Source organism: Vulpes lagopus, chromosome 2, assembly GCF_018345385.1.
Source record: "Vulpes lagopus strain Blue_001 chromosome 2, ASM1834538v1, whole genome shotgun sequence".
In the NCBI taxonomy this organism is placed as follows: Eukaryota; Metazoa; Chordata; class Mammalia; order Carnivora; family Canidae; genus Vulpes; species Vulpes lagopus.
The window spans coordinates 58,008,358-58,023,972 of NC_054825.1; the positions used below are offsets into that span (position 1 = coordinate 58,008,358).

General features: G+C 37.3%; 1 protein-coding gene across 3 annotated transcripts in view; it reads right to left on the minus strand.

Moving 5' to 3' along the window:
- Positions 1 to 15,615, minus strand: part of MINDY2 (MINDY lysine 48 deubiquitinase 2) — an 83,750-nt gene that overhangs the window by 54,732 nt on the left and 13,403 nt on the right. For all 3 annotated transcript variants that reach the window (XM_041743265.1, XM_041743266.1, XM_041743267.1), the window contains exon 2: positions 12,394 to 12,451. In XM_041743265.1, the coding sequence (XP_041599199.1) occupies positions 12,394 to 12,451 (58 nt within the window). The remainder of the gene's footprint in view (positions 1 to 12,393; positions 12,452 to 15,615) is intronic.

The window sequence follows — 15,615 nt, forward strand, 5'->3', positions numbered from 1 at the left end:
CTGAACTGAAGGTAGATGCTTAACCCAGTTAGCCACCCAGGTGCTTCCTGTTATCAACATTTTAATATATGTATGATTTAGTATACATACATGGCACCTTTTCAATCTATGTAACATTTTAGCACATGCAATAACTTTTTTACCTATGTTTTGTTTTACTTTTTTTAATTTTATTTTTAGAAAGATTATACTGATGGGACACCTGGGTGGCTCAGTGGTTGAGCATCTGCCTTTGGCTCAGGTTGTGATCCCAAGATCCTGGAATCAAGTTCCACATCAGGCTCCCCACAGTGAGCCTGCATTTCCCTCTGCCTATGTCTGCCTCTCTCTGTGTGTCTTTCATGAATAAATAAACAAAATCTTTTTTAAAAAAAGATTATATTGATTATTTTAGAAAGAGGGAGAGAGTGCATGCAAGCAGAGGAAGGAGCACAGAGGGTGGATAGGGGAAAGAATCTCAAACAGACTCTGTGCTGAGCATGGAACTCAATGTGGGACTTGATCTCACAACCTATGAGATCATGAACTGAGCTGAAACCAAGAGTCGGATGCTTAACTGACTGAGCCACCCAGGTGCTTCTATGTTTTACCTTTTTATTTATATACTAACTATATATACTTTTCTTTTTTTTAAGATTTATTTGAGAAAGAGAGAGACAGCGAGTGGGAGGAGCGGCAGAGGGGTAGAATCTTCAAGTAGACTCCCTGCTGAGCAGGGAAGCTGAGGTGGGGGGGGCCTCAGTCTCACAATACATGAGATCAATACTTGAGCAGAAACCAAGAGTGGTACACTTAACAGACTGAGCCACACAGGTGCTCCTATACTTTTCTTTTAATTGCCTGCCTATACAATCTTTTTCTTATTGAACTATAAATGCTTTTTTATTTTTTATAAAATAATTTTTTTTAAGATTTTATTTTTAGGGCAGCCCTAGTGGCTTAGCGGTTTAGGGCCGCCTTCAGGCCAGGGTGTGATCCTGGAGACACGGAGTCGAGTCCCACTCAGGCTCCCAGCATGGAGCCTGCTTCTCCCTCTGCCTGTCTCTCTCTTTCTCCCTGTCTCTAATAAATAAATAAAAAATCTTAAAAAAAAAAGATTTTATTTTTAAGTAATCTCTACACCTAACATGGGGTTCAAGTTTACAACCCGGAGACCAAGAGTCACATGCTCCACCAACTGAGCCAGCCAGATACCCCTCTCTTTTTTAAAAGATTTTTTTTTTAAAAGATTTTTAAAATGACTTTTTCTTTAATGGAAGTATAGTTGATACATGTTATATTAGTTTCAGGTGTACAACATAGTGACTTAACTCTATATGTTATGTGGTGCTCACAAGTGTAGCTACCATCTGCAATATCATTGACCATATTTCCTATTCTGTACATTTCATCCCAATGACTTATTCATTCCATAGCTGGAAGCCTGTATCTTCCACTCCCCTTCACCCATTCTGCCCATCTCCTCTTGCTCCTCCCCTCTGGCAACCATCAGTTTGTTCTCTATATTTACAGGTCTGATTCTATAAAAACTCTTTTACAACTAGAAAATTAGAACACTCCCTATTATACTGTGTGGTAAATATTTTTCCCTATATTGTATTCTGACTTTACGGTGATGCTTTTCATCTATTTTTACCATACAGAAATATTTAATTTTAATAAAGTCAAATTCTTCTATTATGGCTTCTGATTGGATGTCATATGTAGAAAGATCTTTTCCTCTTAAGCATATAAAACACTCATGTGTGCTTTCTTCATGTAACTTTATGTTTACTTTTTTAAATGTTTAAATCTTTATCTGGAATTTATTTTGATATAAACAGTAATATATGGAATCAACTTCCCACCTAGCCTCCCAAATCACTAGGTTGCTAAAACTGTGTGTGTTTGTGTGTATGTTTTAAGATTGTATTTTTAAATAATCTCTACACCCAAAGTGGGACTTGAACTCACAACCTAGAGATCAAATGTCCCATGCTCTATGGACTGAGCCAGCCAGGCACCCCAAAATTGTTTTTAATATAACTTTTATTTTTCTAATTCAGAATAAACCTCTAAAGACTGCATCAAGTATTCTCTTAAGCTTTTCAACAAGAGATTTCTGATAGCATCAAGAACCTCTGATAACAGAAGATTCCTATGGGATGCCAGGTTTGAGCATCTACCTTTGGCTCAGGTTGTGATCCTGGGGTCCTGGGATCGAGTCCCGCATCAGGCTCCCTGTAGGAAGCCTGCTTCTCCTTCTGCCTCTCTCTGTGTCTCTCATGAATAAATAAATAAAATCTTTAAAAAATATATTCTTATGAACATCAACATATTATTATTTATGCTTTTTGTGTATGTGTGCTTTTAATTAGAACTTTAAGATAGCAAAATCTAACTAGTAATGATTTTATTCCATATAGGCACAAGAACTCCCAAAGCACCAAATTAGCTAATTCACAAAAATGTATAAGCAAGTCTACATAACATTTTTGAGCCTTTTCTATACATGGCACATTGTATATTTGTATGTTGAGGTTTCTATACAGCATTTAACTGAAAATTATGCCTTAATAAATTCTAAACATCATTTACTCAAATAACTGAGAACTGTACTTGTATCTCATATTTAGGTTCTGTATTTATTCTGATAAAAGACTGTATTTGTTTTTCTGACAAAAACTTTAGTGGAGTCAAGATGCAGAACATTCGATAATTCAATATTAATAAACCATGAACATGCTATAATAAATAAAAACTTAGATGCCAAGAGTAGAATAATTATTATAAAAGACTCAAATGTGCAACTCCTGAGGCCAGGAAAGTCTTCTGCACAAGAGAATAGCTTGGCTAAGGTCAGCAGCTTCTTAGTTGGATCTTAATAGCGGCACCTGGGTAGCTCAGTCGGTTGAGCATCCAACTCTTGATCTCAGCTCAGGTCTTGAACTCAGGGTCCTGAGTTTGAGCCCCACATGGGGCTCCATGCTGGGCATGAAGCCTACTTTTAGATCGACCTCAGTAATTCCCATCTTCTGGTATTCACGCCTTTGTATAATCCCCTTCCCTTGAGTATGGATTGGATTTACTGATTCACTTCTAGTGAATAAAAAAATGACAGAAATAATGAAATGTCACTTCTGAAATTAGAATACAGAACATTGTAGCCTTTGTCATGATGCTTTCCCAGTTGCTCACCCTGTGGAAAGCCAGGTGCCATGTCCTGAACTGCCTTATGGAGAGGCATGGAACCGAAGGAGCCCTCTGGCTACAGTTAGTGAGAAACTGAGGACCTGAGTCGAACAACTCGTGAGGAACTCAATCCTGCCAACAACCATGTGAGTAACCTTGAAAGCAGATCCTTCTGAGTTGGGCCTGGGGATGAGACTGCAGCCCCCGCTGATACCCTGACTGCAACCTCATGAGAAACTCTAAGCCAATCACTCAGCTAAGCCATGCCCAGATTCCTGATCCATAGATACTGACAGATAATAAATGTTCATTGTTAAACCAGTGAATTTTGGGGTGATATGTTGTGCAGCAATAGATACCTCTATTTTTAGGAAAGTTTGTAATAAAAGAATCATATATTTTTAAAGGCTGAGTTTGAGTTTCTAAGAGAGATTTAATTATCTAAATAAATCATCTCTTAAGAGTGCTGTTTATATCCGAAACTGGTCAACAATAAATACTATTTCAGGGGCTCAGTTGGTTAAGTGGCTGACTCTTGATTTTGGCTCAGGTTGTGATTTTAAGGTTGTGAGATTGAGCCCCACATTGGGCTCTGTGCTGGGCATGGTGCATGCTTAAGATCCTCTCTTCCTCTCTCCCTCTGCCCCTTCCCTACCTCTTTCTCTCTCCCATGCAAAAACCAAAAACAATATTATTATATTCAAAAAAGTATTTGAGAGTCTGAGTATTTAATAATGAGCTAAAATAAATATTAGGAAATAAATGTTTCTCTTAAAAAACTATTCAGTTGGGAAAAGAACATACAAAAAAACAGAGAATTAGATGATGTAAAGTACAATATAGTGCAACATGTAATAAATGCCTGAAGTACCAATCGATTTTGAAAAGAGATATATTTTTTAAAGGTTTTATTTATTTATTCATGAGACAGAGAGGGAGGCACAGAGACACAGGCAGAGGGAGAAGCAGGCCCATGCAGGGAGTCGATCCCAGGTCTCCAGGATCAGGCCCCGGGTTGAAGGCGGCACTAAACCACTGAGCCATGGGGGCTGCCCTTGAAAAGAGATATTGATAAAGCCTATGGCACCTAGAAATATCCTTATCAGGGGCTCATATCTAAACTGGATTCAGAAAAAGGGGCAGACTTAGCAAGGCAGTGAGGGAAAAAGCATTCTTTGGGGAAAGTGACAGAAAAGCACATATTAAAAACATCACGCCATGGGAGTGCCTGGCTGGCTCAGTCAGTAGGGCATGCAACTTGATCTAATGGTTGTGAGTTCCAGCCCCACTTTGGGTATAGAGGTTACCTAAAAATAAAATCTTTAAAAAAAGAAAGAAACATTATGCCATAGGGACAGCTCATAAGAAGGCTTGTTTATACATAGGTTTATACACAAGATTTATGCTACAGAGGTGCCTGGGCGGCTCAGTGGGTTAAGCAGCAGACTGGATTTTGGCTTGGGGCATGATCCCAGGGTCCTAGAATAAAACTCCTGCCTCGGGCTCACACTCAGTGGGGAGTCTGCTTGAGGATTCTCTCTTCCTCTCCCTGTGCCACTCCCCCATACTTGTGAGTGAGTGTGCGCACATCCCCTCTCTCTAAAATAAATCAGACTTTAAAAAAAAGAAAGAGAAGGCAGAGATGATGCCATTTATTTTTTTAAAAGGCTAATGTTGTAGAATGGTGGGAAATATGGTTGGTAAAGTGGATCAGATAGAAAATTATAAATAGTGTGTTGATAAGTTTGGCTGTTTATGAAAGATCATAAGGGATCTTTACTTTTTAAATAGACAAGTATGAAATTGATGCTTTACGAAGATAACACAGGCACAGAGAGGAAACAATAGAGTTTGAATAAATCATATTGTGAAGTATACAGAGAGAGGAAAGAATTTCAAAAAAGAATGCATAAGACTGGAATGAGACATTCCAGACAAACAGAAATCAAGAAACAAAAACCTGTAGCTACATTAGGCCAAAACTGGAAGAAAAGGTTTGGCAGTAGTTAGTTTATCCCAAGTGAGCATTAGGAAAAGAGAAGCTGGGTAAACTCTGGGCAAAATTAAAATGCTTCAAGAGTGATCTCCCTAAATAGTATGTAAATGTAAAGATAAAATAAATTATCTTTTTAAAAGTTAGACAATACCACCATCCAACATCTATTTTCCTTAGTCATCATCATACCAACTATTTTGGATAATTAAAGTGATAGTATATATTCCTGCTTGTGTTGTGCTTTATAGTATCTTCTTACCCATGTTTTCCCTTCCACCTGTACTTCTTCCCATCTTATTTTATTAAATCTTCCAGCACTTCCTACATATCCTAGGTTGTCATGTTCCTTTCTTAATGCCAAAGCCCTCCAACAGACCATATCCATGTTTGGCCCTGCTCTAATACTCTAGTAATAGAAATATTCAAGTTAAAATTTACTCCTCCTCTAATCTTTACCAAAATTCCCATTCCCTTATGGTCTGTAAGCTAGATGCTAGGAAGGCAATTAATAGTTTGTCTTACAAACTACTAGCATTTGCTTATTAATTCAAAAGCATCTCTGGTTCCTTCAGAGAGCTGAAGTAATCTCACAAGGAGAAAATCCAAATAGCTTAGAAAATTAAACAATTTGTTCTGGCAGGGTTGGCTCTGAATAAAGTTTACTTCTGGCAAGGCAGTCTTTAGAATCTCTTTTCTTTCCTCATTCTTGCTTACTTCTCCCCCACCTCCCATTTTTACTTTCAGACTGCTCCTAGTAGTTGGGTCCCTCTAACCCAGGACTTCTAAACCTTGTCAGCTATCCCAGCTCTATATTATACGAAGACATACTAATTATTTTCTCTCCAAGAAAAATACCATGTTAACATGTTCATAGCAGAATACACTTATGCAGCCACAGCCACATTCACTGCATTGTTGACACCTCCAAATAGCTTGACCACAGTATGTGCTCAGTCAATATTTGCTAGATGAGAGAAATAAAAGAAAGAAAAAGACAAGTAGTGGGAATTTCAAATACTGTAACAAAAACACTTTTGAGTCGTAAAGGAGGTGGAGGGACATACTTTGGAGTATATAAACCTTTCAGGGAGAAGGTTAGGTAAATGGCATCAATTACAGTATAGACAGCAGGGCCAGAATGAAGTTAGAAGCTATAGAGTAGCAGTGTAGTTTGAGTTAACACTGTCCAAGAGAAATACAATGCAAGCCACAAATATAAGCCCATACTTTAAATTTTCTAGTGGCCACACTGAATAAAGTAAAAATAGGTGAAATTAACTTAAATAATTTACTTAGCTCAGTATATTAAAAATATTACCATTTCAATAGTATAAAACTCAATAATACTTTACATTCTTTTTTTTTTTTTTGCATTAAGTCTTTGAAATTCAGTGTATATTTTATATTTATAGAACATCTTAATTAACTAACACTGGCAAAATTTTAAGTGCTCAATAGCCACATGTGGCTAGTGGTTACTGTACTGGGCAGTGCTGCTTTAGGTGATTATGGTCATGATCTGAGAATAAAGAAAGTAGGGCAGACAGTAATTAGATATGGAAGAGACAGATAGGAAACCGGGCTCAGAAATATATGTTCTTATCTCTTAAACTATATATATATTAAACATTCAAATATCTGCTGATATTTGACTACATTTGAGCTACTATTACAATTTCCTAATTGGTCTCGATCAGGCCATCTTAAAAACTACACTGAACATGTTTTTTACCCCAGTTAAGAAACTAAGATAGATCAAATGGCTTAGTATAGTAAACCCAAACTCCCCACCCTGTCTCCCAAGACTCCTCAGTTTAGCTGTAATACACCTAATCCAATCTCTATTCCAATAACTATACAATATGCAGACTTGCCAACTACAGTCAAATTGTACTCATTCACCATTCCTCCAAATATGCCTTATATATTATCACCTCTAGCTTGAGCTTAAAATAGTTTCCATCTAGCCCTGTAACATTCTTTTTCTTCTTTACAAGAGTTTAGATTCTAACTATATTTAAAACCCAATACAAGTCATATGTTCTCTATTAAACCTTTTCCTACTTCCAACTCACCTCTCATACCCATTGCTGCCAAATTTCTCAAAAGTTATCTGCACTTGAGGTCTCCACTTACTCACCTCTTAGATGCTCTTCCACTCACCAATCTATTTTCATCCCATCACTGTACTGACACTGTTTCTGTAAAGATCATAATAGCCTGCATGTTGCCAAGTCACATGGACAGTACTCTTCATTATTCTATACCGTCTCTTCTTCTAACATTCCTTCTCTTGGCTTCACTGTGCCACCCTCTCCTGGCTGTTCGCCTATCTTACTGGCTAGTTCTTCTCTTTCTTCTCTCTCCTCTCCTCTATTCCATGCATTTCAGCAGGGGCCTGTTGCCCCAGAAGGACAGAAACTGATTCCCTGGGGGAGACGCCAAAAATATTTTAGCCAATATAATGGTTTGTGATCTCCAAAGGGCACAGTACATGAAGAAACATATAGTATGCCTATGATATTAAAATTTCTTGGAGTGGGTGATTAGGACAGAAATATCTATGTAGGCTCCTTTAAGGGGCAGTAATTAAAAAAAGACTAAGAAACACTGCTCTACCCCATCTCTCTATGCTGGGAAGTTTTATGGTATAACCTTGACCTCTTCTATTCTCTCTTTATGCTATCTTAATGTTCTCATCAATTTCCATAGATTTAAATCCAATTTTTATACTAATGACTCCTAAATTCTTATCTTGAATATCAGTCCTCTGGAACTCATGGACCCTCCTTGCAAAATCTTCCAGGTATTTTCTTCTCTTAGTGTTCCCTTCACCTTCTTGCCTAAATGAAACTTGGCTCTGCCTTGATGACACTGCAGCCTTCTCAAGTAATAGTTCTCTTTCATGCCTCTTTACTAGTGAGTCTGGAGGTGGAGCAGATACCTGCTTACTCCTTATTGTCCTATTGTCATTCTCTCGCCTTCTCCCTAAAACTCCTCAGTTTTAAAACTCATGCCATTGAATAATATTACTCATCATCCACCTACCTGATTGCAGTCCTCTACCAACTTCCAGGTCAATTCCTCTTATTCCTAGCTCACTATCTCTCTCAAACACAAATCCTGACATAATTTTTTAGTGTTTTCAATATTTAAAGAGATGATCCATCCAATAACCTAGACTTTCTGTTCCTTAACCTCTTCAACAAAAATCTTAAAATCTACCTTACCTCAGAAACTTATTCCCCAGGGTCATACAGCTTTGTCATTATCAGGCTCCAAAAATTCTTAAGCTCCATCAGGACCCCTATAATCCTTTAACTTCATCACATTTTTTTCCCCAAGACATTTATATCTTCATTTCCTCTTTATGCAACTCAAATCCTTGGCTCATTACAATCACTCTCGACACATATCTTCAATTCCTTAGACTCTTTCTTCAACATATTCACTTGGTAAAAAACGAACTCTGCTTAAATCCTGCTCCTCCACCAAGAAGGCCTATACTCATGCAGCTAAATGTGACTAGAGAAATCATACCACCATGCTGGCTGCTCTAACTTCAGAGGTAATGCCCAGGAATATATCACACTCTCATTCACTCTCTTACTCTTCTATAGGCAACTATTTTATGCCTTCCCTCTCATCTGCAACAACTCTTTCTTCATCCCTTGCTCTCAGCTGATGACCTGGTTCCCTATTTCAATGAGAAAATAAAAGCATTCAAAAGGGCTTCTATAAGCTACCACAACCACATCTACCTACCTACCTGCATCTGTTTTTGATACATTCTGTCTCACCATTAATTGCTATCAATGAACTCTCTGTACTGAGACTGTTCTTTTTTTAATTTAATTTATTTATTCCTGAGAGACACAGAGAGAAGCAGAGACATAGACAGTGGGAGAAATAGGCTCCTAACAGGGAGCCTGATGTGGGACTCAATCCCAGGCCCCGGGATCATGCTCTGAGCCAAAGGCAGATGCTCAACTACTGAGCCACCCAGGCATCCCTATCTGAGACTATTCTGTTTGTCAAAAGTATTCTTTTCAATTCCTTTCCTCCAGTTTTCTTTTCTTAAGCAGCTTTATTGAGATACAACTCAAATACTATACAATAAACCCATTTAAAATATACAATTCAATATTTTGAAAGTATATTAACAGGACTGTGAAGTCATCATGATCCAATTTTAGAACATTTTTCCCCACCAAAAGAAATTCTGTACCCATGAGCAGTCAATCCCTATTTACTCCCTTACCTTTCCCACCAGTCCCAAGTAACCCACTAATCTACTTTCTGTCCCTATAAATTTGTTTATTCTGGACATTTCATATGAATGCAATCATATAATATGTGGTCTTTCATGACATGGCTTCTTCAACTTAGCATAATGTCTAAGTTTTATCCACTTTCCAGTGTGTATCAGTACACTCTTTTTTGTGGCTAATATTTCATTGTATGGATATATCACATTTTGTTTATCCACTCATCAGTGGATGGACATTTGAGTTTCTTCCATTTTTTTGGTTATTATGAGTAATGGTGTCATGAACCTTCCTGTACAAGTTTTTGTATGGATGTGTGTTTTTACTTCTCTTGGGTAAAATTATAGGTCATATGGTAGTTCTGTTAAACTTTAAAAAAAATTTTAAGATTATTTATTTATTTATTCACAAGACACACACACATACACACAGAGGCAGACACACAGGCAGAGGGAGAAGCAGGTTCCATGTGGGGAGCCTGATGTGGGACTCGATCCCTGGTCTCCAGGATCACACCCTGGGCTAAAGGCGGCGCTAAACCACTGAGCCACTGGGGCTGCCCTATGTTAAACTTTTTAAGGAACTGAGAAACTGTTTCTTGTCAGCAATATTACATTGCTATTGGCTATGTATAAAGGTTTCCAATTTTTCCTTGTACCCTCCCTGTCTGGTTTCCTCCCACGCACTTGTTGAGGTTACCAGTGACCTCCTTATGGTTCAATCAATAGTCAATTTTTAGTCTTCACACTGCTTAAGCTATTAGCAGCATGTGGTTCAGTTAATCTTTTACTCTTCATTGAAACTTCATTTGGATTCTAGGAAATAAGTCTCCTGTTTTTCTTCAACCTGGCTTGAACACACCTGTTCTTCCTTCTTCTGCAATTTCTAATCAGTGGCATGTCCCACAGTTAGTACACTGATCTCTTCCCTTCTCTATCTACATTCAATCTCATTGTAATTTCACTTTGTCTACCATTTATATATGTTGTCTGCTCCCAAATGCATATTTATAGGCTAGATCTGCACCGCCCAATACATTAGCCAGTAGCAACATATGATTATATAATTTCCATTAATTAAAATTTAATATTCAGGTTCTCAGCACATCAGCTATATGTTAAGAGCTCAAGAGCTATGTGTGGTTAGTAGTACCAAACTAGATAGTACAGATATTGAAGATTTCTATTATCACAGAAATTTCTATTATATAGCAGTGATCTAGACCCCTCCTCTAAACTCTACATTTATATATCTGACTGCCATCCTGAAATTTCCACTTGGATGTCAATAAACATCCCCAAACCCAAATCCTGTTATTCCTCCATAAACATGTTCCTTCCATTTTTCTTGTGTCAGCTGATGTTAACTCCATCCTTTCAGTTGTACTAAGCCAAAAACCATGCAGTGAACCATTCTCACTCTCCATTCAACTGATTAGCAAATCCTGTCAGCTTTATATCCAGAATCTGACCACATTTTACAATCGCCGCTTCTACTACCTTGTTGGAAGCCACCACCATCTTTCACTGATTGCAATAGGATTTTTTGTTGTAATAGCTTCCTGATATCCCTGCTTGTCTCTTCCTTCCTAGGTTCTAGTTTCAGCCAGAGAATTCTTGTTACTCTCAAAGTCAAATCATATCAGTCCTCCGGTCAAAAACCTCTAATGGCTTCCAAGCTCACTCAGGGCAAATGCCAGAAGTTGCTATAATAGCCTACAGGGTCCTATATGACCTGGCCCCATTACCTCTCAAATGTCATCTCCCTTGTACATACACTCCTTGGAAGTTATACTGGTTATTCATCAAAAGCACCAAGCATATTTCAGCCTTCCCCATGAAATATAATTCCCAATTATGTTCCCAATTATGAAACATAATTTAGAAATCATAAAGTTTAACAATCACTAAGCTAGACTAAAAGAGATATAAATAGAAATTCTATTTCCAGACATATGGGTATTCAAAGTAATCTACTCTTAACTCTGAGATTTCCCTAGCCAGTGAATAGGATTAAATGATAGTAATTACATAAAGAAAAGGGTCTTCCAAAAGCTACAATCTCCAACTTCACTAGGCCTGTACTTCACCAAAAGTCAGTTAGCTTGTAGTCTGGAATGGTGTAGACAAGCTAATCAGCTGACAATAATAATTTTTCTTTTTTACAAAATTTTTCTTAAAATAAACAATTAATTACTAAAAAAAACTAAGAATATGGATTGATTACCTATGTGGTAACAATATAAATATATAAATTCCTCTTTGCTAAATTGTAAAAGACCTCAGTGTAATACACAGTTCCCCCGCTCTGTAAACAAGTTCTACTGAAAGCAGCTGGTCTGTAAACTGTCTATCACTGGTCTGTTTTGAAATAAGAAGCTTGCATAAGAATGCAACTTAATACACTGCTTCCTTCATCAAGAAAATTTTGCTATGAAAAATTTCAGATAAACTAAACAGTGTGCTTGTGTAAATGTTTTGCATTTTGGCACAAACCCCTGGATCACTGCAGATTGGTAACTAATGTTTCACAGACTGGTGTAGGTCCACGAGTCATACTTTGGATAGTGATAATCTAAATCTAAATCTAGGTTTTTAATTCAAGTCTATATTCAACTCAATATTTTTTTAATGCTTTCTACATGCAATGTCAGACTTCCTGTACCATTTCCCATTCTGTAATTTATTAGGAATTAATATGTATCTTGTTCTTTTCTGGAAGTTATCAGCCTCCTTATTTATACTATAGAATTTTAACACTGGTTAGAAAAAGCCTTCAGAAAGGTTTAACACTCAAGAACAGTAACATATTAATATAAATTTTTAATTAAGAGATTCAAAATTATGATTTTAAAGCAGATTATTTAATAGCACTTCAGAAAGATGCAATTTGGTAATATATTAGTTTTGGAGACTTTATTTTGAAAGAGATAAAATCATCCCACTTTTCAACACTAACCTAAATATTCCATCAGTTGTTCAGCAGTTATGATTTCCATCATCGGTGGAAGTTTCACCTGAAAAACAAAGTATTTTTTCTATAAAATCAAATGTTTTAAGTGATTAAAGTGTTTCTTCAGTCAGAAACATTGTATGTGTGCAAATGTATCTACTATACATATACATTAATATTTGTTATTAAAATCTTTATAACTAATCTTTATCAAATATGACAGTCAATCTTATCACCATAAAATTTATAGGGCGATATAAGATCTCACAGAGACACCAGAAATCTGTTTTTTTCTTTCATTTTATTTTATTTTTTATTTTTTTTAAATTAATTTTTATTGGTGTTCAATTTACTAACATACAGAAAAACACCCAGTGCTCATCCCGTCAAGTGTTCACCTCAGTGCCCGTCACCCATTCCCCTCCAACACCCGCCCTCCTCCCCTTCCACCACCCCTAGTTCGTTTCCCCGAGTTAGGAGTCTTTATGTTCTGTCTCCCTTCCTGATATTTCCCAACATTTCTTTTCCCTTCCTTTATATTCCCTTTCACTATTATTTATATTCCCCAAATGAATGAGAACATACACTGTTTGTCCTTCTCCGATTGACTTATTTCACTCAGCATAATACCCTCCAGTTCCATCCACGTTGAAGCAAATGGTGGGTATTTGTCGTTTCTAATTGCTGAGTAATATTCCATTGTATACATAAACCACATCTTCTTTATCCATTCATCTTTCGATGGACAAGAAATCTGTTTTTAAAACCAAATGCTACCCCTTTCATCACCCTCTATGATTGTCACTAGGCACCTCCAGTAGTGTCTTACATGATAGACCAGCTGAAGAGCAGGAATAGGCACCAAACATGTGACAGGTCAACCATGGAGCAGTTTTACTAAGGACAGATTGGAACATAGCTCAATATCCCATTTCTTCAGTTTATCTTGGCCATTTTTATTGAGTGACTATAATGCTACAGTATTAAAGTATCAATCAGGGATGGCTGGGTGGCTCAATTGGTTACATGTCTACCCTCACCCCAGGTCATAATCTCAGGGTTTTGGGAATGAGCCCCAAGTCAGGTTCCCCACTTAGCAGGGAATATGCTTCTCCCTCTCCCTCTGCCCCAACCCTGGCTCATGGTGTCACTCTTTCTCTCAAATACATAAATAAAATATTTTTAAAAACCCATATTAATCATATGCTAAAGAATTTCACTTGCAAAGTTTTTTTTTTTTAAATTTTATTTATTTATTTGACAGAGAGCAGAGTGAGAGAGAGAGCACAAGCAGGGATGAAGGGAGGAGGGAGAGGGACATGCAGACTCCATGCTGAGCAGGGAGCCCAATGTAGGGCTTGATTCCAGGACCCTGAGAACATGACATGAGCTGAAGGCAGACGCTTAACTGACCTAGCTACCCAGGCACCCAGTAAAGTTTAAACGTAGGCAGCATTAAACTATATTGTTGATAGCTGTATGCATGGTGATAAAATTATAAAGAAAAGTAAGGAAATGGATTCTATAAAAACCAGAATATGGTTAGCCCTAGGGATAAAGGAAGGGGTTATAGTTGGAAAGGAGGGCATATAAGAGCCTTCTGGGGAGCACCTGAGTGTCTGACTCTTGGTTTTGGCTCAGGTCATCATCTCAGGGTCGTGGGATAGAGCCCCCCAAGTCAGGCTTGTGCTCAGTGTAGAGTCTGCCTGAGCTTCTCTCTTCCTCTCTGCCTCCCTATACTAGGCTCACTTGCTCTAGTTCTCTCAAATAAATAAATAAATATTTTTTAAAAAGTAAGAGCCTTCCGGGATGCTGGCAATGCTCTATTTCTTGACTTGCATGATAGTTCCACTGATGTTTATAATAACTTGTTAAACTATACATCTGTTTTATGCATCCTATGTGTTATGGTTCACAATAAAAAGGTTAAAAGTAGATACGATTACAGTCATATTTAAGTTTCTAAAGTTAATTTGGCAGCAACACATTAGTCTACATTAATGTTTCAAGTGAATTGTCAGATGAGTTACATAGATGTTATAGCCAATCATTATAAATATTTTAGCTGACTTATTCAAAAGCATACTCTGTGGTATATTCATAGGATAGAAGAAAAATAAATGCTGTAGGACAGAAAATCAAACAAAGTAATTAAATATCAACGATAGGAGAATAGTAACATAATTAAAAATTTTTCAGGAGTTATTTTCTGGGAATCATTTTCCGTTCAACCAAGGAAATCATTTAAATTATCAACTTTTTCCAACAGTTCCTCCAAGTGTTGAAGAAGGTGCTCTGGGTGTTTACGTTAGCAAATGCGGTAACAGCATGTCACAATTTTTTGTTTGTTTAATCAATTAATAAAATAAGTTCTTTTTTTTTAATTTTTTTAAAAATTTATTTATGATAGTCACAGAGAGAGAGAGAGAGAGAGGCAGAGACACAGGCAGAGGGAGAAGCAGGCTCCATGCACCGGGAGCCTGATGTGGGATTCGATCCCGGGTCTCCAGGATCGCGCCCTGGGCCAAAGGCAAGCGCCAAACCACTGCGCCACCCAGGGATCCCTAATAAAATAAGTTCTAAAACATATCTCTGTAAAACAGATCTCTGTAAAACAGAAACAGTTTCATACCCTGAGAGCATACGTGACAATTGATGCTTACAATTTTGTCATCCAGCTGGATTCATTACTCAGGCAAAACCAAGAGATGCCATGGAGGTTTTTATTATTACTTGATTCTAAATCATTTGTTTCCTTGTGTCATGTTTTTCAAAAATTGTTAACAGAGTTTGGGGATTTTGTTTGTTTTGTTTTGTTTTAGCTGCTTTAGGTTTACAGAAAATTGAACAGAAAGTTGAGAGTTCCCATATATGATATATTTTTAACCTGAAATTCATTGGTAAACTATGGTCCCTGCCTGTTTTCTTTTTTTTTTAGATATTTATTTTTTATTTATTTTATTAAAGATTTTTAAAAATTTATTTATTCATAGAGACAGAGAGAGAGAGAGAGAGAGGCAGAGACACAGGGAGAGGTAGAAGCAAGCATCATACAGAGAGTCTGACGTGGGACTTGATCCAGGGTCTCCAGGATCATGCCCTGGGCTACAGGTGGCGCTAAACCGCTGTGCCACCGGGGCTGCCCCCTGCCTGTTTTTCTAAATAAAGTTTTATTTGAACAGTCACTCTCATTGTTTATATATAGCTTTATTGTTGTTTTGCACAACA